General features: G+C 55.7%; 1 protein-coding gene across 3 annotated transcripts; it reads left to right on the top strand.

Moving 5' to 3' along the window:
- The first annotated feature begins 4,493 nt into the window (after positions 1 to 4,493).
- On the top strand, positions 4,494 to 23,707 carry SH3GLB2 (SH3 domain containing GRB2 like, endophilin B2). 3 transcript variants are annotated; one of them, XM_047829640.1, is made up of 12 exons: positions 4,494 to 4,668; positions 9,014 to 9,155; positions 9,988 to 10,116; positions 16,778 to 16,911; positions 17,147 to 17,239; positions 19,422 to 19,484; positions 20,499 to 20,648; positions 21,049 to 21,072; positions 21,563 to 21,652; positions 21,968 to 22,068; positions 22,415 to 22,655; positions 22,943 to 23,707. In XM_047829640.1, the coding sequence occupies exons 1-12, from the start codon at positions 4,606 to 4,608 to the stop codon at positions 23,048 to 23,050; spliced, it is 1,338 nt and encodes a 445-aa protein (XP_047685596.1). In that variant the 5' UTR covers positions 4,494 to 4,605; the 3' UTR covers positions 23,051 to 23,707. The 3 variants fall into 3 exon arrangements, with proteins under 3 accessions (XP_047685596.1, XP_047685598.1, XP_047685597.1); XM_047829641.1 differs by lacking the exon at positions 20,499 to 20,648 and having other exon boundaries at positions 4,498 to 4,668; XM_047829642.1 differs by lacking the exons at positions 19,422 to 19,484; positions 20,499 to 20,648 and having other exon boundaries at positions 4,496 to 4,668.
- Positions 23,708 to 24,110: the final 403 nt, after the last annotated feature.

A 24,110-nucleotide genomic window follows, 5' to 3' on the forward strand; every position in this document is an offset into this window, starting at 1 on the left:
AATGCTCGGATCCCTATTGGGATTTTCTGCCCGTGCCAGTCCTCAAATTCTGCCCGCCTTTTAAGGGCCCATTTTCAAATGCCACCGCCTCTGACTTCCCCAGCAAGCTCTTAAACTAAACTTGCCACTCTCCACTTTCTTATGGAGTTGTTTGAAAGTCTCCCCTACCAGAGACATTGCCTCCCTGAGAGGTGAAGTCAAGTTGATTCAGTTCTGACCGCCCAGCCCTGCCTCGCACGAAACACTGGGTTTGGGATCTGGCGGAAGTTCTGCCACTTAAGCTCTCTGGGGTTCACGCGGTTTATCCCCTCTGTAAACGGGAATGGAATTCCTGCCTTGCCAAAGTCACAAGGCTTTGGTGAGCCTTGGAGAAAATAGTGCGGCAGCCCTTTCATAACTACGAAGAGCTAGGCATCTAAATTTTTTAAATTATCGGTAATGTCATATTCCTTCATTCACTGGACTACTAATATATCTGTGTGCCAGCCTTTTGGCTGGGCATGGGTGCACAGTGATGGGCAAGATACATGGTGCCCCCAGGGAGTGTACAGGAAGCAGATACTTAATTACAATCTGTGTGATAGTTGCTCTGGTGGGAGAAACACAAGAATGAGGGGGTACTGAGGAGACTCCTGGGCTTGCAGGGGGAGGTGAGAGACTCCTGAAAGAAAGGGATGTTCAAATGCAGACCTGAAGGATGAGCAAGAATTAGCTGGGTTGAGAGGAGACGATGGAACAGCATAGGCTGTGACCCCGAGGCAGGAGAGAACCTGGCATCCAATGAGCCAAGGAAGAGGCAGCCAGAGCAAAGAAGAGTAGTCTCCACAGTTGGAATGCCTGGGTTCTGGTTTAAACCTGCCACTCTTGGTCCTTGTGACTTTGTGCAAATCACAACTTCTTTAAACCTCACTTTCCTCACCCCTGAAATGAGGAGGATGGTTTCTGAACTGTTATGACCATTCCGGGTGATTATTCACTTAAAAGTGCTTAGTGCTGGACCTGGCATGGTCTCAGGACACTTGGGCCATTGCCATAAAGAAAACTGTTATAGCCAACTGTAAACCTAGATAAATAGATGAAGCATATAGACTGGGACAGGTATAAGTAATAACTACTGCCTACGGTCTCACTCTCTCTCCCCCTTTATTAATTAATTTATTTAATTATTTTTAATAGGCTCTATGCCCAACATGGGGCTCAAACTCGCAAACCCTAGATCAAGACTCACATGAGCTACCAACTCAACCAGCCAGGTACCTCACCCTATTTCCCCTTTACCCTGTTGTGTTTTTCCTCCCAGGACTCATCACCTGACATGTTGTATATTCATTTACGTGTTTTGTTTACTGCTCCATCCCTGGTGCCTAGAACAGTGTGTGGCTGACACTTTCCCCTTGACCAAACCTGAGTCACGCTCCTCTGAGCCCTCTCCTCAACCAGGCCGACTTTGGACTTCCATCTATGTCCTTGTACAATTCAGTTTTAGCAAGAATTCCCCATGTGTGATATCTGATCACCCTGCATATTTAAACAAACTCCTCACTCTCCACCCTCAATATCTTGGCCTGCCTTCAGAGAGAATCCTTCTAACTTTGACATCTCTTTTCTTTTTCTTTCTTTCTTTCTTTCTTTCTTTCTTTCTTTTTTTTTTTTTTGAGAGACAGAGGGAGAAAGAAAATGAGGGGGGGAGGGGCGGTGGGGGAAAGAGCCAATCCCAAGCAAGCTCCGCCCCATCAGCGTCAGCGCAGAGCCGGACTCAGAACTCATCACAGGGCCCCATCTCACCATAAGATCATGACCTGAGCTGAAACCAAGAGTTGGATGCTTAATCAGTTGAGCCACCCAGGTGTCCCCTGGACGTTTCCACTCAGTCGTTTTCCATCCACTGGCCCCCTCCCTGCTCTTTGGCTATAAATCTCCACTCGCCTCCCCCACCCCTTATTGTGTTCAGAGTTGAGCCTGATTTCCCTCCCCTATTGCAAAACCCCCACTGCAGTAGTCTGTCTTGAATTAAGTCTTCCTTACCATCTTTAACAAGTACCATGATTACTTTTTTTTTAACAGTGCTCAATGTGAGTTATTGAATGAATGAATATATAACTATATTGATATATGGCTGTTGAAGATGATAGAGTCAATGAATGCTGATTCGATGAATGATACAGACTGCTATGGACAGACCCTGGCAAATAAGTGAAGGATCAGTACAGATGAATAAAAACACCTAGTGATGGCTCCAAATAGACCATAACACAGACACATTAAATGGGTGCATATTAAATCACCTGAAAGCTTTTCCAAACTCCCCCTGCCCGAGCCTCATGCATGCTAAGAGAACCAGTCTGGGAGTGAGACTGGGGTCTGGATTTTGAACAAAATCATAGGTGACTGAGCTCACCCTGCAGACACAGGCTGGAGAGGTGATGGGGACCTGGGGTTAGTATATGGCCATAAACAAGCCAGGCATCCAAAAGGAAGGAGCCAGGGAGGAGACAGCACCAGAAACAGAGCTCTCCACTGCATTAAAAGATGAAGCCTAGAGGTAGAAAGCAAGGAGAGGCAGAGACAGGTAATAAGCCCTCTTCTGTGTCCCGTGAAAAGAAGGATGTAACTGTAGGCCATCCCCCAGGTGCTGTGAGGAGGCAGCTTCATGATCAGCAAGTGTCCATGCCCCAAGGGCAGCCCATTCCTCTACCTTGGCAGAACCCAAGCCTCCCCCACCTCTCCTCCCTCCCACACAACCCCTTCGCAAACCCTCACCCAACTTTGGTGAACCAGAAGGCTTTTGGTTAACAACCAGAGGAGCCCCCAGCTAGCCTGTCCCCTGGCTCAGGTCCAAGCTGAGGGCAAAGTACAGGCTAACAGCAACCCCCACTGCCAGGTGGAATATGTGTGACATTCCACAGACACTCCTGGCTACCCAAGAACAAAGGAAAGGGGTTTAAGTGCTTGCCATGGTAATGTGGGAAACTAAGGCAAATAAAAATTAAATTCCCTCGCTGCCTATAGCCCATTGACAAGTCCTTGAAACTGGCAGAGTGACTTCCCTCTAGGAGTTCAGGTACTTCGATGATGACATTTTGCCCAGGGGCAAAAGAGAATCTTAGTTTAACATTATCCCAACCTCACAGATCCTGTAAGCCTACGTTAACATATAACAATTCCTTTGGCAACTTCCTGTGTCTCAACTCCCCTAAGATATATGTAGGCAATCATGCTCCAAGCTTAGGGCCGTCTGATACACATCTGAAGGGTCTCATGCCTGAGGTTTTAATAAAGGGTAATGAATGGCCTTTTCCTAGCAACAGCTCTCCCTTCAAGGTCCTGGAAACCTTTCTTCTAAAATTCCTTAGAGAATTACTCTATCCCTAACCCCCTCCCAACCTGAGAGTTACCCCTCATGACCCCAGTGCAGCTCTTCTGCCCACGGGTTCTGTCCCTATGCTTTAATAAAATCACCTTTTTGCACCACAGATGTCTTCAAGAATGCTTTCTTGGCCGTTGGCTCTGGACCATCCCACCATCACCCCAAAACTTCATTACTTCGTGCCACCAAGGTCAGGAGCAGAGGAAGGGGACCATAAAGGTCAAGGTGGTGGTGGTGGTGGTGGGGTGGGCTGCATAGAGAGACCCAGGGCAAAAGAGGCAGAGAAATAGGAAGCTAGGGGGCCTAGTAGATGAGTGGGCTGCGAATGGTCAAGGGGTGATGAAGAGGAACAAAGGGGCAAGGGGCTGTGTGACAAGGAATGGAGAGAGGCCAGTCAGATGGCAGGCGGAGGCCGCAGGGGGCAGCAGCCAGCCGCAGCAAACCTGGCGGCGTCCAGCTGGGCCGCTCCTAAGGCTCCACCCCCTGGCCCGCTCCCCGCCCCGCCCCGCGCGCCCCGTCTGGCTCCTCCCCCGCGGCCCACTCCCCGCCCCGCACACGCCCCGTCTGGCTCCTCCCCCGCGGCCCACTCCCCGCCCCGCACGCCCCGTCTGGCTCCTCCCCCGCGGCCCGCTCCCCGCCCCGCGCACCCCGGCTGGCTCCTCCCCCGAGGCCCGCTCCCCGCCCCGCGTACCCCGGCTGGCTCCTCCCCCGCAGCCCGCTCCCCGCCCCGCGCACCCCGGCTGGCTCCTCCCCCGAGGCCCGCTCCCCGCCCCGCGTACCCCGGCTGGCTCCTCCCCCGCGGCCCGCTCCCCGCCCCGCGCACCCCGGCTGGCTCCTCCCCCGAGGCCCGCTCCCCGCCCCGCGCACCCCGGCTGGCTCCTCCCCCGCGGCCCGCTCCCCGCCCCGCGTACCCCGGCTGGCTCCTCCCCCGCGGCCCGCTCCCCGCCCCGCGCACCCCGGCTGGCTCCTCCCCCGCGGCCCGCTCCCCGCCCCGCGCACCCCGGCTGGCTCCTCCCCCGCGGCCCGCTCCCCGCCCCGCGCACCCCGGCTGGCTCCTCCCCCGCGGCCCGCGCCCCGCCCTGCGCGCTCTGGCTAGCTCGGTGGCGGCGGCTGCGGGCAGGCGGGCGAGCTGAGGGCGGCGGTACCGGCAGCAGGTGGGCGGGGTGCGGGCCGACGGCGGCGGGCAGGGGGCGGCCAGGCTGCGCTCGGGCCGGGCGCGGCCGGCCGTGCGGCGCGCCATGGACTTCAACATGAAGAAGCTGGCATCGGACGCGGGCATCTTCTTCACCCGGGCGGTGCAGGTGAGGCCGTGCGCCCTGGGCCTCGCGCGGCCGGCTCTCGGGGCCCGGATGTGGGGCGGGCCGGGAGCGCCCCTTCAGTAGAGACGGGGGGCGCAGGAGAAGCCCCTCGGGCTGCCACCTGATTCCCCGCAGCGGGGATACCCTCCCCCCCCCTCCCCCCTACTACTGCGCCGCTCAGAAGAGAGAAAGAGCCCGTGGCGTCTGGCCATTCTGGCCGCACCCTCAGCGTTGTCCAGAGCCGGGGACCGAGCCGGGCCTCGATTCTGCTGTATGGGGCGAGGTATCAGGATTTACTGTTTCGACTGGCTGGGTTATCCGGCTTCCGTGGCGCCCGTCCCAGGAGGGGAGAGAGCACAGGGAGGCTCCTGCCTCCCCGCCCTTGCCCAGCAGTGACTCTGGCAGGCGCTTGGAGGCCTGAGTCCCAGGCCCAAGGACCGTGCACCCGCCACGACCCCTTCCCTGAGCCTCAGTCTCTGTACCTGTGCAATGGCCTGGTGGTACTGATTCCCTCAGGTCCCCATTACACGCTTGGATAGTCAGTCCGGAAGCCAAGACGGTTGGGATTATTTCCTTTCTGCTCCATGGGAGGCCTGTTTCTCTTATTTCTCTAAGCCTGGGGGATGGGGAAAGGGCTGAGGTCTGGCTGGGTTCCCTCCTTGGGAAGCTGTCCAGGCCGGTGATGCCGGAATTGGAAGAAGTTCTGTCCATTCCGGGGCCAGGAGAGAAACTGAGGCAGTATTGAGGAAAACCGAGAGTCAGCTATGGGCATGGATGCTCCCCCTCTTGTGACCTTGAGGAAGGGGCTTCATTTCTTAGCCTCAGTTTTTCAACCTGAAAAATGGGATTAGCAATCCCTCCCAGGATGGTCGTGAGGGTTCCGTGGTACCCTGCACGTACATACTCACCAAAGGCAAGCTTACTGGTGGTGGTAATGTAGTTAGTATTGCACCTGTGTGGCATGTGACCTTGGGCAAGTCACTTACCTCAGAGCCTCCATGTCCCCTCCTGTCAGTCGGGTGTTAGCACCAGTCTGCCTCCAGGGGTGGCTGCAGACTTGGGGCTTGGCCTGTCGCAGTGCTCTGGGAACAAGTTCTGTTGTTTGTCCTTGCTGTTGTCGGTTCTCTGGAGAAGCCCAGCCCCAGAGAGTCTCTTGGAAACCCATGTGCCCATGTTTACTAGAAAGCACCATATCCCGTGTCCCATTGAGGATTAGTGCCCCAGCGAGGATTTGCTGCTTGCTGCTTCCAGCCCAGCAGGTGACCCCAGCCCCAGTGGGGATGCTAGGACCCTGGAACTCCTTGGTTATCCCCAGCTCATCTGGAAGGTGGGGAATCCTCCCCAGTGTTGATATGGCAACCACTCTATCTCCACATCTGGGAAGAACCTGATCTGCCAGTTTCCCCGATACCGTGGGGCCCTGGCACCTGACCTGGCCAGGGCCTGCAGAGCCTGGGGTGTGGGGAGGCTTGCGCCCCGTGGCCTCACTTCTCCTGGTGGGGGCAGGCCCGCCGGGTCGCCCATACTGGAGTGGGAACCAGCGCCCAGGCTCCTGACTCCCGGGTGGAGGAGGGAGCTGGGAGCTTTATAAATAGAGGCTTTCTCTGGCTATGCACGCCCACCCTTGAGGCTGCCATCCTGCAGGGAGCAGCCTCGGACTCTGCAGACATCGGCCCCTAAAGCAAGAGGCTCTTTGTTTTTGTAGGGATGGGGCAGGGGTAGCAGGCCAAAGGAGAGAGAGGCTTGAAATGTGACCTGGGTAGGAGAGGACCCTTGGGGGACCCACTGAGGTCAGCCTGTGCTGGGATGGAGTCAGTCAGACAGGAGGGATGGACGGGGGTCTTTCATATCAATGTGTGGGCAGCTTCCGTGCATAGGTGCCACCTTGCCATGTCCCAGGGCATGCTGGGAAAGCTGTCGGTCCCTCCGTGTGCCGGGGACACCTTTAAGAGCCTTGCCTCACCTCCAGCCAGCAGGGAACAGGAGCTTGGTCCTGGGAGAGAGCAGGATCCCTTTTGCATGGGTGATTCCGGGATGGCTTCCTGGTCCCCAAATCGTGCCTTGGAAGTCAGGAGGGGTTTGTGAAGTTGGCCCCGGCGGGGGGGGGGGGGGGGGGGGCGGGAACAAGGCAGGAAAACCTAGAGCATGTTCGAGTAAGATGCTAGTGCGGGTGAGAGCGGGCAGTGGAAGTGGGATCGGTGCCCAAGAGGTTGGGAAAAGCCCAGTAGGAATTTGAACCTGCGCAGATGTGGGGTGTGAGGGATGGGCACCCCGTGGCTCAGTGGGGAGTGGCTGCCGCTAACCTCGGTAAGCAGCAGATATGCTGAGGCACGCGTTTGGGTGACATGGTCGCCTAAACTAGGGTGATTGGTGTCATTGGGGTGAGGGGGTTCTTAGGTAGCTCCGAGGAGGGACGTGAATGGGGCCTTTTATTCATGGTGGTGACGGCAGCCGCTGACATTTATTAGGCCAGTGCTGTGTGTTTCCAAAATATTCCGTGAGACTGGGCCTGTTACCTCCGTTTGCCAAGGTGGGGAACCGAGGACCGGAGGGTGGCTTTGCCTTTCTAAGCCTTGGTTTGCTCATCTGGAAAGTGGGGCTGACGCTGCCCCTCAAGGGGCTGGGTGAGGGGAGGCCTGCTCAGGGCCTGGCTCTGGGAGGCCCCAGTGTGGGGAGAGGTGGGAGGAGACGGGGTTGGAGGGGGGGACGGGGGGAGCAGCGGTTCCCAGGTGGGGAGCTGCGGGCCATAAGCGTGGCCCACCCAGCCCTGCAGGGAGAAACCCAAGCCCTGTTGCATAATTGATGGCTGCCAAGCTAGAGCCGACTCCTCAGCAGTGGCTCTCTTCGGCTGGGCTGGAGCTTTCCTTGGCCTCTGGGTGATTTATCCTGCTAAGTAGTCTGGGAAGGGCCTCCAGACTCTCGGCCCATGATGGCCCTGCCTTGAGCCCTTGCTTAGCCTCAGTGGCATCATCTGTGACGTGGGAAAACTCGACCCATCTGCCTTGGAGGGCTACCGGAGGTGGGTCATTGGTGGCTTACTTAGCCCCGAGTTGGGCTCTAGATGTGGCCAACAGTATCTATTGCCGTTACTACTGATCTTACTCCTGCGGTCTGAGCCCTTTTGTTGTTTGGCCATGACCTTGAGCAGGCTCCTTCTCCTGGCTGGAGATGGCCTTCTCGATAAGAAGGGCCAGGACGTGGGCCGGTTGCTGGTTGTTCCTGTGCGGCCTACACAGCTTCTGGTGGCTCTGACCATGTGACATCCTGGTTCTTGCCTGGCCTTGAGGCGGGGCTGCTGAGCTCTCTGGGCCCCGTGTGTGCCCAGGCAGTTGGCTCTGATGGGCCAGTGGTGTTCCCCGTCCACTCACCGGGCAACCAGAGGCCAGCCATGTGGCTGTCCTGCCCACATACACTCACTTTCAGTCCCAGCCTCCTCTCCGCCCACCAGCTCTACACAGCAGCACCTTAACACCGAACACCGACTCCCCGCCAGACCATGGCCTTCATGTCTTACCCACATTTTTCTTATTTCATCCTATTTCAGCTGTGAGGGAGCTGCTGTTATTTATTTGGCTCATTTTTCAGCTCTGGAAACTGATGCCAGAGAGGCAAAGCCACTTGCCCAAGGTCACGCAACTCTTCAGTGGTAGAACCGAGACTGGAACCCGGTCCCTCTGATTCTGGGACCTGGGTTCCTCCCACTCGTCCCCTGGCACTCCCTCCCCGGTGGCTCCCAGCCCCCTATGGAGCCCTAAGATAACCCCAGACTTTGCTTCAGGCCCCATTTATTCCCTGTGCACCTGCTACCAAGTGCTTTCCTTCAGAGTTGGATTAGGAGGACCCCCAGAACTAGGCTCCCAAGGACTTCTTATTCCCTCCAAGTTATATGCCAGATTTTCTGCAAATGTGCATTTTTGTTGGCGGGGGATGGAGGGAGTCTATAGCGTTCATTGGATTTCTAGAAGAAGCCACGATCCCCGAACTCTGGTCCAACCTAATTTTACAGAAGGGCAAACTGAAGCACAGAACAGGGTTGTAACTTGATCAAGGTCACAGAACAGGTCAGGGGCAGAGCAAATTTCTTAACCTTGGGCCTGCTTCTAGCCGGTGGGGGAGGTGTAGAAGGGTGGGGCAGGGGCAGTCCTCCCTTCCCCGCTTCTGAGTCCTCCCTTCCCCGCTTCTGAGTCCTCCCTTCCCCGCTTCTGAGTCCTCCCTTCCCCGCTTCTGAGTCCTCCCTTCCCGGCTTCTGAGTCCTCCCTTCCCCGCTTCTGAGTCCTCCCTTCCCCGCTTCTGAGTCCTCCCTTCCCTGCTTCTGAGTCCTCCCCACCTCTCAATCCTCCCCACACAGTTCACAGAAGAGAAATTCGGCCAGGCAGAGAAGACTGAGCTGGATGCCCACTTTGAAAACCTTCTGGCCCGGGCAGACAGCACCAAGAACTGGACCGAGAAAATCCTACGGCAGACAGAGGTGCTGCTGCAGCCGAACCCTAGTGAGTGGGCCCGGGGTGGTCCCGGGCGAGGGGCGGAAAGCCACTGGCAGGAGGCCGGGGCTGCAGAGACCACGCGGGCGGGACTGGGCGGCAGGTGGGATTTGGTTGCTGGGGCTTCTGAGGCCTGCTGGTGGGTGGGGGGTGGGCAGTTAAAGAAATCAGCAGACTCAGTGATGGGCTCCAGGATGCACTCTCTGGGGCAGCAGAAGTGTTAAGTTTTGCACAGAGGAGTTGAAGAAATGCTTGAAACTAAAACACGCTTGGGAGAAGAGGTAGGGAAAACACGAGCCGGGTCTTTTGAGAGGGCAGCGAGGCCCAGAGATGGAGGAGGGCTTGCCCAGAGTCTGCTTGCGAGCATGAGCAAGGAGTGAGCACAAACAAAAGGCCAGGAGAGCCCAAGGGGAGGGTGGGGTGTCTTGGGGTCGTGATGCTTGTCTGCCTGTAAGTCTGCTACACGACTGAGTGTCTCGAGGGCTTTCTGGAGCCAGCACCAGGGCCCTGTCCATATATGTGTTAGGTTCTATAAATCCATATTGTCCTGAGGGAGAAATGAATGGGCCTTGACTTTGGGCCGGTCACCCCCAGCCATGGGACCTGGGGCGGGCATGTCGCATCTCTGAGTTGTGGCTTCCTCCTCGCCAGAGTGAGGGGTCCTACGAGGTTGAGTGCCAGTGTCACAGGGTTGAGGTAGGCACCAGGAAGAACATTCTGCAAGTCACCAGGCCAGGCACCCCGTGGGCAGGCCCTGCGCTGCGTCTGTTGCTGTCGCCGTGGCTTCTGTCCTCGGGTTGTACTGAAGAGCCCTGTGGCTTTGGCTGCTGTCTCCCTGCAGGTGCCCGAGTGGAGGAGTTCCTGTATGAGAAGCTGGACAGGAAGGTGCCCTCGCGGGTCACCAATGGGGAGCTGCTGGCACAGTACATGGCAGAGGCGGCCAGTGAGCTGGGGCCCACCACGCCCTATGGTGAGCCAAGCCCCATAGCCAGGGTCAGGGGTCATGGTCTCTTGCTCTCGACTTTCCCTGTCTCTCCCTTCCCTGCTTTCCCTTTTTTACTTTTTTTATTAAAAAAATTTTTTTTTAATGTTTATTTATTTTTGAGAGGGAGAGAGGGAGACACAGAATCCAAAGGAGGCTCCAGACTCTCGAGCTGTCAGCACGGAGCCCGACGCGGGGCTCGAACTCACGGACCGCGAGATCATGACCTGGGCCAAAGTCAGACGCTCAGCCGACTGAGCCACCCAGGCGCCCCTCTTTCTCTGTCTTTTTTAAAGTACACAAATAATACCTGTGTTCATTCTACTTGTAAAAACCTCAACGTAAATGAAAATGGAGTGAAAAATGGAAGTGTCTCTCAACCAGTTTTGGTTTGAGCGCAGTTTTTAATGGGATCGTACTGTGTGTCCCATTCTGCGGCCTGATTTTTAAACTTGGCATTGTTTTAGATACCTCTTCACTGTGGCGCTTATAGAGCCACCTCGATCTTTTTTTTTTAACTTTTAAAGTTTTATTGCGGTATAATTTACATACCATAAAATGCACCTGTTTTAAATGTGTAATGCAATGATTTTGAGTAAATTTAGAGTTGTGCAAACATCCCCCCGATCCGATTTAAAGAACATTTCTGTCACCTGCAAAAAGTGCCATGTCTACTTAGAGTCGGTCCCCAGTCCCATCCCCTGCCAACTGCTAATGTGCACTGTGTGTCTGTAAACTTGCTTTTTCTGAACATTTCACATAAATGGAATCAGACGTTGTGTCGCGTTTTGCATCTGGCTTCTTTCCCCGAGCGTAATGTCTCTGAGGTTCATCCTTGTTGTAACAATGTGTTTAAAGATTTCACTCCATGGGGGTGCCTGGGTGGCTCAGCCGGTTAAGCGCGTGACTTCGGCTCAGATCATGATCTAACAGTTTGTGGGTTTGAGCCCCAAGTCAGGCTCTGTGCTGACAGCTCAGAGCCTGGAACCTGCTTCAGATTCTGGGTCTCCTTCTCTCTCTGCCCCTCCTCCTCTCACTCTCAAAATTAAACATTTAAAAACTTAAAAAAAAAAAAAGATTTCACTCCTTGTAATTGTTGGATAGTATTCTATTGTATGGCTAGGCCACATTTTCTTTATCCATTCACCATTTGATAGACATTTGGTTTGTTTCCTTATGAACGTTTGCATACAGAACTTTGTGAGGACATAGGTTTTCACTTCTCCTGGACATATATACCTAGGAGTGGACTTGTTAGGTCACATGGTAAACTTATGTTTAACTTTTTAGAAAATTACCAAACTTTTTCAAAGTGGCTGTGTGCAGGTGGTGGTTAATTTCCAAATATTGGTGGATTTTCCAAGTTTCCTTCTGTTGTTGGTTTCTGATTTCGCTCAGGTCAGAGAACGTGCTTTGTATGATTTTAATCCTTTTACATTTATTAAGACTTGGCTTAGTCTGCAGTCTCTCCTGGAGATTGTTGGTGTTCATACAACTTCACTTAAGAAGTTTGTATGTTATGTTGTTGTGGGGTGGAGTGTTCCAGAGATGACAGACTAAATTGGTTCATGGTGTTGTTCAAGTCTTCTGTGTGCTTGCTGATTTTGTCTTGTTCTGTACATAATTGGGAAGTGCTGAAGTCTCCCAGCTATTTCTGTTTAATTGTCTGTTTCTGGCTTCTGTCTGTCAGTGTTTGCTTCATGTATTTTTGGAGCTCTGTTGTTAGGTCTGTATGTTTATTATTGTTATATCTCCCTGATGAACGGGCTCTTTTTTAATTTTTTTTTAACGTTTATTTATTTTGAGACAGAGAAAGACAGAGCATGAACAGGGGAGGGGCAGAGAGAGAGGGAGACACAGAATCTGAAACAGGCTCCAGGCTCCAAGCCGCCAGCACAGAGCCCGACGCGGGGCTCGAACTCACGGACCGTGAGATCATGACCTGAGCCGAAGTCGGACGCTTAACCGACCGAGCCACCCAGGCGCCCCTGAACGGGCTCTTTTATCATTGTAAAATACTGGTCTTTGTCTCTGGCCATATTTGTCTTTTTTTTTTTTTTTTAATTTGGTCACGTTTGTCTTTTTTTTTTTTTTAATTTTTTTTTTCAACGTTTTTATTTATTTTTGGGACAGAGAGAGACAGAGCATGAACGGGGGAGGGGCAGAGAGAGAGGGAGACACAGAATCAGAAACAGGCTCCACGCTCTGAGCCATCAGCCCAGAGCCTGACGCGGGGCTCGAACTCACGGACTGCGAGATCGTGACCTGGCTGAAGTCAGACGCTTAACCGACTGTGCCACCCAGGCGCCCCTGGTCACGTTTGTCTTAAAGTCCATTTTATCCAATAGTAGTTCACCCACTCTTGTTCTCTTATGGTTATTGTTTACATAGTATATCTTTTTCTCTCCTTTTATTTTCAATCTATTTACATCTTTAAACCTAAAGTCTATCTTTTATAGACAACATATATTTTGATTTAAAAATAATTCAGTCTGACCATCCTTTGATTGGAGTGTTTAATCCATTTATATTTAATGTAATTATTGATGTGGTTGGATTTACAGATGCCATCTTATTATTTTCTCTGTCTCAGGTCATTTTTGTTCATATGTTCCTCCTGTACTCCTTCTGTCATGTTAAATAGAAATTTCCAAGTGTAGCATTTTAATTTCTTTGTTGCTTTTTAACAAAAAGCTTTTCTTAGTGGTTTTACAGTGTGTAATTTAACTTATTGCGGTTGGCTTCAGAATATTGACTTAATTCCAGTAAATATAGAAACTTTGCTCCAATCCCCCTCCCTTCTTCCTTTGTGCTATTATCATATAAATTTCATCTCTGTTTTGTATAAAGCCAACAACATAGTGTTATTGTTTTGTTGTTCCTGTTTTTGAGAGACACAGTGCAATCGGGGGAGGGGCAGAGAGAGGAAGACACAGAATCTGAAGCAGGCTCCAGGCTCTGAGCTGTCGGCACAGAGCCTGATGCAGGGTTTGAACTCACAAGCTGTGAGATCATGACCGAAGCCAAAGTCGGACGCTCAACCCACTGAGCCACCCGGGTGCCCCGTATAGTTATTGTTTTATACAGTTGTCTTTTAAATCGGTTAAGAAAAGAGAAAAAATATGTATTGTTTTTTATATTTGCTGATGTAATTCCCTTTATTGGTTGTCTCTATTGCTTTATGTGGGTTCAAGTTAACCACCATCTGGTGTTATTACCTTTGAACGTGAAGTATTCTGTAGCAGGTTGCCTAGCAATGTATTCTCTCAGTCTTGTTAATTTGGGAGTGTCTTTATTTTATGTTCACTTTTTTTTTTTTTTTAATTTTTTTAAATGTTTGTTTGTGAGAGAGACAGAGGCAGGGGAGGGGCAGAGAGAGAGGGAGACACAGAATCCGAAGCAGGCTCCAGGCTGAGCTGTCAGCACAGAGCCTGACACGGGGCCCGAACTCATGGACCACGAGATCATGACCTGAGCTGAAGTCAGACGCCTAACCGACCGAGCCACCCAGGCGCCCCTATGTTCACTTTTGGAGGACAGTCTTGCTATACGTAGAATTCTTGGATGAGAGTTTTTTCATTTTATCACTTGGAATATCATTTCACTGCTGTCTGGCCTCCATTGTTTCTTTTTTCTTTTCTTTTCTTTCCTTTTCTTTTCTTTTTTTAAATTTAAGTAATCTCTACACCCACCGTGAGGCTCAAACTCATGACCCTGAGATCAAGAGTCACTCGCTCTTGCAGCCAAGCCAGCCAGACACCCATTCTGATGAGAAGTCATGTGTTCATCTCATTGTGGCTCCCTTGTATGTGATGAGTGGCTCCTCTCTTGCTGTTTTTTTTTTTAATTTTTTTTTCAACGTTTTTATTTATTTTCGGGACAGAGAGAGACAGAGCATGAACGGGGGAGGGGCAGAGAGAGAGGGAGACACAGAATCGGAAACAGGCTCCAGGCCCTGAGCCATCAGCCCAGAGCCCGACGCGGGGCTCGAACTCACGGACCGCGAGATCGTGACCTGGCTGAAGTCGGACGCTTCACCGACTGCGCCACCCAGGCGCCCCTCTCTTGCTGTTTTTAAGACTTTTTGTCTTTGGCTTTCAGCAGCTTGACTGAGGCGTCCCCGCGGTTAACGGTCCATCTTATTGTATTCATCCTATTTGGGGTTTGTTGAGTTGCTTGGATATGGACATGAATGTTTTCCGTCAAAATCAGGACATTTTCTGCAATAATTTCTTCAAATATTTTTTCTGTCCCTTTCTGTCCTCTTCTTCTCTCCTGCTGCTCATATGTTGGTTTGTTTCATGGTGTCCTGTAGGTCTTTGAGATTCTGTTCATTGTTATTCACTCATTTTTCTTTGCGTGCTTCAGATTAGATCCTCTCTGTTGATCTGTCTTTGAAGTTGCTGATTTCTCCTTTGGCTAGCTTGGACTTGCTGTTGAGCCCTTCTGGTAGATTCTGTATATCAGTTGTGGTGCCTTTTAACTCCAGAGTTTTCTTTTTAATAGTTTTTATCTCTTTCTTGATATTTATATGATGAGTCATTGCCATCACATTTTTCTTTAAGCATTAAATATATATACATATATATATGCACATGTTATATATATATATATGTATATACACACAGACACATACATATACGTTTTATATAGATATGTATATATATATGTGTGTGTGTACATATATATATGTGTATATATATATGTGTGTATATATATATACACACATATATATATACATGCACCTGGGTGGCTCAGTTGGTTGAGTATCTGATGTCGGCTCAGGTCATGATCTCGTGGTTCATGAGTTCGAGCCCCACATGGGGCTCTGTGCTGACAGCTTGGAGCCTGGAACCTGCTTCAGATTCTGTGTCTCCCTCTCTCTCTGCCCCTATTTGCTCACACTCTGTCTCTCTCTCTTTCTCTCAAAAATAAATATTTTTTAAAAATGTGTATATATATATATATATGTATATATATACACATATAGTCTGTAGCCTCTTAGGAGTCTTCGCTAAATCTAACGTCTGAGTGTCCTTAGAGACTCCGTGACTACTGATTGCTTTTTTCTTCTGTGTATTGCCCATACTTACCTATTTCTTTGCATGTCTTAGAGTGTTTTGCTAAAATCTGGACATCTACAAAAATTTTTTTAATACTTTTTTTTTTGAGAGAGAGAGAGTCGGGGAGGGGCGGCAGAGAGAGAGGGAGACAGAGGATCTGAAGCAGGCTCTGCGCTGACAGCAGGGAGCCCGATGTGGGGCTCAAACCCACGAGCCATAAGATCATGACCTGATCTGGACATTTTAGATAATAGAGTAGCTGTGGGTTCTGAATCACTTGGGGGTTGTTATTGCTTTGTTTGTTTAGAAACTCGCCTGAGCTGGTTGTTTCGAGTCGGTCTTCCTTCCAGTATGCGGCTGCTGCTTTCACATTTTTTTAAGTCATTCTTTTTATTTTTAAGCCAAGCGTCCCGGGGTTTGCTCCTGGGTTAGCATGTGTTAGTCGTCAGGCAGTGATAGAGGTTGCGCTTAAACATCTTGCACCATTAAGGCTTTACTGATGAATTTATGGCTGTATTGGGGAACACATTCGAAATTCAAGCAGTTTACACGTCTGACCGGCTTTTACTTTGTGTGTAGAGCCTCCTATTTGGCCAGGGATGAGTAGGGTTCTCTCCGTTCTGAGTCTGCTGCACACACACAGGTATAGCCTTCCAGACCACCAGAGATATCTGGGAGTTCGTCAAGGCCCAAACGACTATCTTGTTTCCAGAGCTCCTGATAAATTTCTGGCAGGTCTGTTCCAACCAGTGTTCCCTGTTCAAGTCAGCTGTAATGTTGGCCTTTCCCAATTATTTACCGTTGAGATTGCTGTTGTTCTTGACAGCGTCCCGTGGATTTCTCTGTGCTCCAGCCCAAATCCGTTCGGCCCCAATCCCACTACCTTCCCCACCCCCCACCCCTGCCCACCTAGCAGTGAGGCTGCCGAGGAGATGGGAGTCCTCCCAGGCTAGAAAGCCACAGGCTCCCACTGTTCTCACTAAGGTCCGGTAGCTCTTGAGTAAATATCCTCAGTTTATTTGCCTTTGGCCAATTTCCAGAGTCCAGAAATGTTTGCTTTTGACAATTGCGTCTACTTTTTTTTTTTTTTTTTTTTTTTGAGAGAGAGAAACAGCGAGCGGGGGAGGGGCAGAGAGCAAGGGGGACAGAGGATCCCAAGAGGGCTCCGCGCTGACAGCAGAGAACCCGACATGAGGCTCAGTGGGGCTCGAACCCACCAACCACGAGATCCTGACCTGAGCCGAAGTCAGACGCTCAACCGACTGAGCCACCCGGGCGCCCCGAGTCCACTTTTTTTCATTGCTTTTTGGGAACGGGATTTGTCGAGCTCCTTTCTCTGTTCTGGAAGTCCCACTCCTACCCCCTGCTTGTAATGTAGTGCTCCGTGCTCTGGATGCCCCACTATTTACTTGTCAGTCCCCAGATGATGGATACGTAGGCTGCTTCCACGTTTTCCCCAGCCAGCCGTTCCGTGCTGGGCATACTTGCTCATGGCTCCTCGGCACGCCTCTGTCCGGCCTCTCCCCTACTCCTGGGGGTCAGAGCAGCCTGCGCCTCTCCCTCACCCTGAAACTCCATTTACTCAGGGAAGACGCTGATCAAGGTGGCAGAAGCTGAAAAGCGCCTGGGAGCCGCGGAGAGGGATTTCATCCACACAGCCTCCATCAACTTCCTCACACCTCTGCGCAACTTCCTGGAAGGGGACTGGAAGACAATTTCGGTGAGAGACCGGGGGCCACTCTGCTTCCTGGGAGCCGTGGCTTCCTTCTCCTCAGAGCTCCCGTGTCGGGAAGCTGGCACTCCTGGACCTCCTCAGACGTGGCTCCTGTGGGCTGAGTGCCATAGTGGGTGACCTCCCCTGTCTGGGCCTCAGTTTCCCCATGTGGACCAGATGGCCCAGTGGGATCTCCCAAGGCTGCCCGGGGTCTCACTCTTCCCTTTCCCCTGCCCCACAGAAGGAGAGACGTCTTCTCCAAAACCGCCGTCTGGACTTGGATGCCTGCAAAGCGCGGCTGAAGAAGGCCAAGGCCGCAGAAGCCAAAGCCACGGTAGGTGTCCCTGCTGGTCTCCTGCCCCTGCCCAGCTCTGTTTGGAGCCAGGGAGGGTGAAGGGACCTGATGTTTGGCATGACCTTTCTTCCCTGTCCCTGCCTGGAGAGGCCTGGCTCGGGGGGCGCTGGTCCTGGCTGACCGCTTTGGGTCACGCCTCTCTGCCCCTACAAGGGAACCCTGGCGGCCCAGAGCTCTGGGTCCCAGGGCAGACATTTACGGGGTGGGCTGAGGGCATGCCACAGCCTCCCCAGACAGACAACCAGTCGGGAGTTTCTCGCATGGCCCTGCCCTGCCCTCCCCGGATGCTCGGCTCTGTCCCCCGGCTCTGCCCGGGCATGGCTCCCCCTTACTAACTCCCCTGCCCGCTGCTCCAGTGCTGGTCCAGGGGTGCCCTGATGGTGTGAACCCCGGAGCTAGACCACCCACCTTCTCAGGGCCCTCCTCAGGGCCACCTTCTCAGAGGCATGACCGAGGACCCTTTCAGGTTAGCCCCATGACACGGGGTCGGGCCGGGACCTCACGGTTCTCTGTTTACTCTCGGCTCACTGAGGCCTGCCCAGCCTGGTCAGGCCAGTGGACGCAGCGTGGCGTAGTTTGACCAGGGCAAGGCCAGGGTGGGGAGAGTGGGCCTGAGGGCGAGCATACTCCTGGCATGCCGGGCTACTTGGGGGTACGGGGGCCTAGAGGCCACCTTGCACTCTGAGGAGGGAACTCCCAGGTCCAGGGAAGGCCGGGGGTACCACCACCTGTGCCTGCCCAGCTCTCAGCTGCCCATGAGGGTTCTAGCCCCAAACCTTCCTTGCGTTCCCCTCCCACAGTGTGGCCACTGGGGACCATGGAGCCTGGGCCTGCACTGCCTCTGGGGACAGCCAAGGGCAGGGTCTCACTCATCCAGGTGTGTGGGGCCAGATCAGAGGCAGGTCTCAGCCACTGGAGTCCCGCTGTGGTTGGGTAGGATGACGTGTGGCCACAAGGTTGACCTCTCTAAGTCACCTGGACAGGACAGTCTCCCCATCACCCAGGGCTAGACCGTCTCTCTGGAGTACCTTGGCCAGAACAAGCTCATCCTCCATCAGTCAGGCCAGGGGAGCCTTTCCTTAGTCACTGGAGCGGCAGGACCCCTTCTCCAGTTGTCCGGCCTGGACAACCTCCAGCCTTTGGGTCAGACCAGGATACCCTCCGCAGAGCTAGGCCCTGGGCAGCCCAGCTATGGCAAGCGTCCCAGAGGACTGGAGGACTGGAGGCTGGCAGGTCACACCCTCACCCCACCCCCTAAACACACACACACACACACACACACACACACACACACACACGTATGCGTGCGCGTGCGCATAGCAGGACTCCTTCTGGAGGGCAGGGTCAACTGCCCGTCCACCACCTGCTGTCCCCTCCCGCCGGGGCCCGGGGGGGCCTGCTCCCGCCTGCGCTGTGGACTCACTAACTCTTTGTTTTTGTTCCTTTCTGTTCTGCTTTGGGTAACTTGGCTCAGTGTGAGGGAGATGTGAGTATACCTGTCCCACGTGCTGTGCTGCTTCTGGTTTGCCCGTCCCAGCCTCAGGCCGCAGTGCCGTGGCTGGCCCAGGGGACACATCCTGGGCATTTTGCAAGCAGCTGGTCTCCCCACCAGAGCCTCTGCCACGCGTAGCCTCTGGCTTAGGGGGACGCCAGGCACTGGAGCCTGTGAGTCAGCTTTTTGCAAATGTGGGAAGCCTGTCACCCTGTCCATCCATGCATCCACCTGTCCATCTTGTTGTGGGGGAGGGGCCCGGTCCTTGCTGCAGGAGCGAGAGATGTGCTGTGTGGAGATCCTGGGCCTGAGGAAGCTGGGGTGGGAGACGGGTTTTGTCTGGAGGGCTGTGGCTCCAACCGGGGCATCTGAGTGAGACGGGGGTCCAGGGAGGAGGGGGCCAGGCCCAGTCTGCGATGCACCCGGAGGCTCCCTGGCATCTGCTCTCCTGGGCTCCCAGCGTGACCACCCACTTGGTCTTTGTCTGACTCTCTGCGTCCCTACGCCCACCTCGCCCCCAGGAGGTTGGAGCAGGGAGAGGGGTCCACGTGGTGTGTGTCTGCAGCCTCCCGTCCCTTGGGCCGGGGCTCCTGGCCTCTCCTTGTGGGAGATTCTGGGGCGGCGCCCGGCCCCACTTGACCCCCTTCCCCCGTGACCTCTTCCCGCCAGACGGTGCCTGACTTTCAGGAGACTAGACCTCGTAATTACATTCTCTCGGCCAGCGCCTCCGCGGTAAGCGCCCCACCCCGGCCGCCCGGCCTCCCTGCGCCCGCCCCCCCGGCACGGGGCAGCCACACAGCACAGCAGCAGGAGCACAGGGCATGTCCTGAGAGCCAGGAGGACTGGAGGGCCGCAGCCCCGCCTCGGGCCCCCTGCCTGCCCCCCTGCGCCCACGGTGCTGGCCTCGCTTCCCTGTGCGCCCTGCTGGAGGTGGAGGCCGGGCCAGCCGCACTGGACGGCACAGGGAGCTGCGGGGCAGCGGACCCGTTCCCGCCCCCCCTCCACCCCGGGGCCCTGAGTTCTGCCCCTCCCCCCCCCCTCCACCACCCCCGCCGGCCCGCCATGGGTTCACAGACCCAGGACTGGAGACGAGGGTGGTGCTGTTCTGCCTCTCTGACACGGTGTCGTGGCGGCGAGGAGAGGCCCAGAGAACGAGCAGGGAGAGTGGGGGGCCCCGAGGGAGAGGGCCGGCGGGCCGAGGATAGAAGGAAGGAGGTGGGCAGGGTGGGGTCGCGAAGGGTTCCGTTGTCGTGGGATCTCTTCTTCACCGCTTCGTCCGGCTACTAGGTGTTTACCTGTAGTTTGGAGCATGGGCCACCCACGTCCGTCCCATCGTACCTGTGGCCACCACAGGTGGCTGTGCCTCTTCTGCCTTTTTCTCCCACCTTCCATTTCTGCCCTGGGCGGCACGCCGCGGCAGAGACCCGCTGGCTCTCCTTCACCTCTGTCCCTGCATGTTGCCGCCAGTGTCTGTGCACTCACGTGATGGCTGGGCCATCGTTCCCCTGGGGCGGGGGCCCCGGTTCACTCCACCAGGCCCCTCTTGCTGGGCGCCCTCTATACACACGCGTGGGGGCCGCTCCCCACGTTTTGGTTTCCTCAGTGGCACTGTGGCGGGACACCTCGGTCCGCAGAGCTAACCTTGTCTTGCTTTCAGGTTATCATCTTTGGATAGACCTCCCACACTGGGCAGGAGAAATGGGTCTCCTAAGTCGTGGCGGGGGGAGGGGGGTCTTTCTTCTTTAGACTCTGGATGACACTTCCTGCCCCCTTTCCTGGGCCGAGTGGAAGGAGGAATATCCCGGAGGGTGGAGACCGCCCTGTTTTTTTCTTTTGCCATTGAACCCCAGTGTGACTCGGGCACGAGGCTGCCTTTCTCTGCAGAAGGACAGAAAGGTTCAGTGACTGGCCTAGGGTCACACGGTCCTGCGTCCCAGCCCACCAGCCTTAGCTGAGTGTCAGGGTGGGACGGGGGACGCTCGGTCTCCCGTCAGAGCCCGGGGGCTTACGCTGTAGGAGAAACCCCGGCAGGACTTCCCAGCTGGCTGTGCCCCACCTTCCCTGCATGTGGCATGTTGGACTGGACCGTGGTTGTCCGCGCCCCTGCTCACACCAGGCCACGTCCCCGCCTCAGCTCCTGGTTGGGTTACGGGCAGGGTATGGGGTGGGAAGAGGTGGGCTCTCGGGGAGCTGGGGCAGGACGCGGGCTCTGGGGTTCAGCTCTCCTCCCTCTACTCCCCCGCTCACCGGTGCCCCCTCCCTCCCCTGCTGCGCGGTCCTGTTGCGGTCACTGAAGCTCTGGAATGATGAGGTGGACAAGGTGAGTCTGGGCTCGGGAGGCTCGCAAGCAGAGGCTTAAAGCAGGTTGGGAGGGGGGAGGGGTCAGATTGGTTTCTAGTTCTGGGTTCTGTCCTGGGTCGGGGCCACTGTGAGGGTACCGCTTCCCCTCTGTGGGGGACTGCCCCCACAGTCCCTCTGGGCACACGGGAGTGGCGCTGTCGGGTGGTGAGCTACCGGGTGTCAGAGGTCCTAGCCAAACACCCGTGGGTCTGTCTCTGGCCACTGGTCACAGCATAGGTCCAGAGGGGTCCCAGCAGGGTTATGGCTGCCCCAGGGGCCAGGGCTCCAGGCCTGAGAAGCGCACCCCTGCCTCCAAGAGGTCTGTCTGTGTCCCCAGGGGGAAGTGCCATCTGCATCCAGAGTAGAACAGGGCTGCTCCTGGTGGGCGTCGGGGCCACGGGAAGGGGTGGCAGGAAGGACGGCGGGGGCCGCTGCTGCTGTCCTACATTCTCACACTGTGCCCTTCCCAGGCCGAGCAGGAGCTCCGAGTGGCCCAGACCGAGTTTGACCGGCAGGCAGAAGTGACCCGGCTCCTGCTGGAGGGAATCAGCAGCACTCACGTGAGTCCTGCCCCATGTCGCCCTTCCATCGTCCCCTGTCTTCCTGCCCCTCCCCCCCCCCCCCAAGCGGTCCACAACGAGGCGGGCGATGAAGTTGGATCTCAGAAGCAGGCGGTGAGGGGCAGCGCTGGAGCCCATGGTCCTGAGGGTGGAACTTGAGCTCTGTTCCAGGTGCCACAGAGCAAGTGCCAAAGGCTGGATGGCCCTCCCCCCTGCTCCAGGGGGGCAGCAGGGAGCGGGGTGGGGGAGGGAACATCTCACCTCCCGGGCCACTGCTCACCCCGCTCACCACGGGCACCGCTCTCCTCCCTGCAGGTGAACCACCTTCGCTGCCTCCATGAGTTCGTGGAGTCCCAGACGACTTACTACGCGCAGTGCTACCGCCACATGCTGGACTTACAGAAACAGCTGGGCAGGTGCCCACTGGGGTCCCCTGGCTCCCAGGCCTAAGCTCAGAAAGCCCTACGACACACAGGGCGGGTAGAGGGCTGAACCTTGTGTCGGGGGCATCACACCCCCCCTGGACAACAGTGAGGTGGTGGGCCTTGACCTCTGAGCGCGGTCTCTCGAGAACGCCCGGGTGGGAGGATGGCAGGGACTGGGCGGTGCATCTCACGTTTCCCCTTGCCTTGCTTTTCCCCTCACGCTGCCAGCTCCCAGGGAGCCATGTAAGTAGCGGCAGCGGGCCCAGGCGGGGTTTGGTGGGACGCGTGGGACTCCCGTGGGGACGTGGCCCCCGGCTGAGATGTTGCACCTGTTCAGATTCCCAGGCACCTTCGTGGGCACCACGGAGCCCGCCTCCCCGCCCCTCAGCAGCAGCTCACCTACCACCGCCGCGGCCACTATGCCCGTGGGGCCCTCTGTGGCTGGCCTGGCCCCTCCAGGGGAGGCTGCTCTCCGCCTGGAGGAGGTGAGCCCACCTGCCAGCGGGACCCGGAAGGCCCGGGTGCTCTACGACTACGAGGCGGCTGACAGCAGCGAGTTGGCCCTGCTGGCTGATGAGGTAGGCCTGGTGCCACAGGGGTGGGGCAGAGGGCGGGCCCAAGAGCATCAGGGAACCAGAACGGGGAGCCCCCCACCCACTGCCTCCAAGTCTCTGAGGGGCCCTGGGGGTGGAGCTGGGGGGTAAGTGGAGGCAGCTCCAGCTCTTGAGGAAGCAGGCTCTAGGTAGAGCAGGTGAGTTCCTGTCTCTGGACGTGCAGATGCCCGTGTGTCATGGGACTGTGGCAACCCCATCCCCACGCCGGTTCTGCCCCTGCTCGGGTGTGACCTTCCCTCTGCCCTCTTCAGCTCATCACCGTCTACAGCCTGCCCGGCATGGACCCTGACTGGCTCATTGGCGAGAGAGGCAACAAGAAGGGCAAGGTCCCGGTCACCTACTTGGAACTGCTCAGCTAAGCAGGCCCCTCCAGGCCCCCCCCCCCCCCCCCCCCCGGTTCTGGCCCGGGTGGGAGAGGACGTGTGCAGCCCCACCACCTGTCTGTCGGTGACTCAGCTGCTCGGGGTGGGGAGACCAGCCCCATTCCGTCCACGTCCCCGGTCGTCCAGCTGTGAGGGGGCCCCAGAGGCTGAATGGTCCCAGCCCCTCCCCCAGCCCTGCTTCTGGAGCCCCCGGCGCTGTCTGCATCCACTGAGCTCCCCAGCTCTGCGGTCCTCCCCGCTCCTGCTGAGGAGGGACGGCTGGCTGCAGTGCCGCCCCAGGCACCTCGGCTCCCCGCGGGGGTCGGAGCGCTAGGCCTGCAGCAGCCTGGGGCACACCCTTGGCAAGAGAGCACCTGCCTTTTGGTTGCCAAAAGCAGCAGTGGGGGGAAGGTGGGCAGGTCTGCGGTGAGCCTGGGGACGGGCGCCGGCCCCTCTGGGTGGACCGGAGCGAGGGGCGCCTGGCCGGAGTGGCATCTCCTGGGTGCTCCCCTCCCCTCCCCCCTCAAGACCGCTCAAGCCAAGTTCGGTGGCTGCAGCCTGCACCTCTCCACACTCACTTTTTAACTGATCTTTTTACTCTGCCTGTCTGCTTGCTGTATAGCCAGTGACAAATAATAAATCATCCTTCACGTGCATGTTGCCTGGGCTCCTATCGGGCTGCGGACCCCACGGGCTGGCCTGGAGGGTGGGAAAGGGAAGCAAGCATTCACATGCCAGCTTCCTCCTCCTTCCTTCACGGGCCTCGCTTTCTCCCAGAGGGCCTGTGCTGCTCAGATGGGACTCCTCTTCCTGCACTTGAGGCTGCATTAAGAGACATTTTATCCCTAAGGAGAACTTTCATAAATTTGGGCCGTGGAGTGGACTAAAATTTGCATGAGGGTTTCAGCTGGTAACTGCCGGCTGCCAGTGCTTCCTGTGGCCGGCCACTGAGCCTCGCCCGTTCACGTGTTCTCATGTTGTCCTCACAGAGGAGGGAAGAAGAGATCAGAAAGAGTCACCTCCTCAAGGTTCTGTAACTGGCAAGTAGCCACGCAGG

The sequence above is a fragment of the Prionailurus viverrinus genome, chromosome D4 (assembly GCF_022837055.1).
Source record: "Prionailurus viverrinus isolate Anna chromosome D4, UM_Priviv_1.0, whole genome shotgun sequence".
NCBI lineage: Eukaryota > Metazoa > Chordata > Mammalia > Carnivora > Felidae > Prionailurus > Prionailurus viverrinus.

Bases quoted from the DNA above. Each gene is read 5' to 3' on its own strand.
- SH3GLB2 (XM_047829640.1), top strand. From the start codon at position 4,606: ATGGACTTCAACATGAAGAAGCTGGCATCGGACGCGGGCATCTTCTTC. The intron at 20,649-21,048 runs GTTCAGTGACTG...CGGTCACTGAAG, and splicing joins CTCTGCAGAAGGACAGAAAG to CTCTGGAATGATGAGGTGGA. The intron at 21,653-21,967 runs GTGAGTCCTGCC...TCCTCCCTGCAG, and splicing joins AGGGAATCAGCAGCACTCAC to GTGAACCACCTTCGCTGCCT.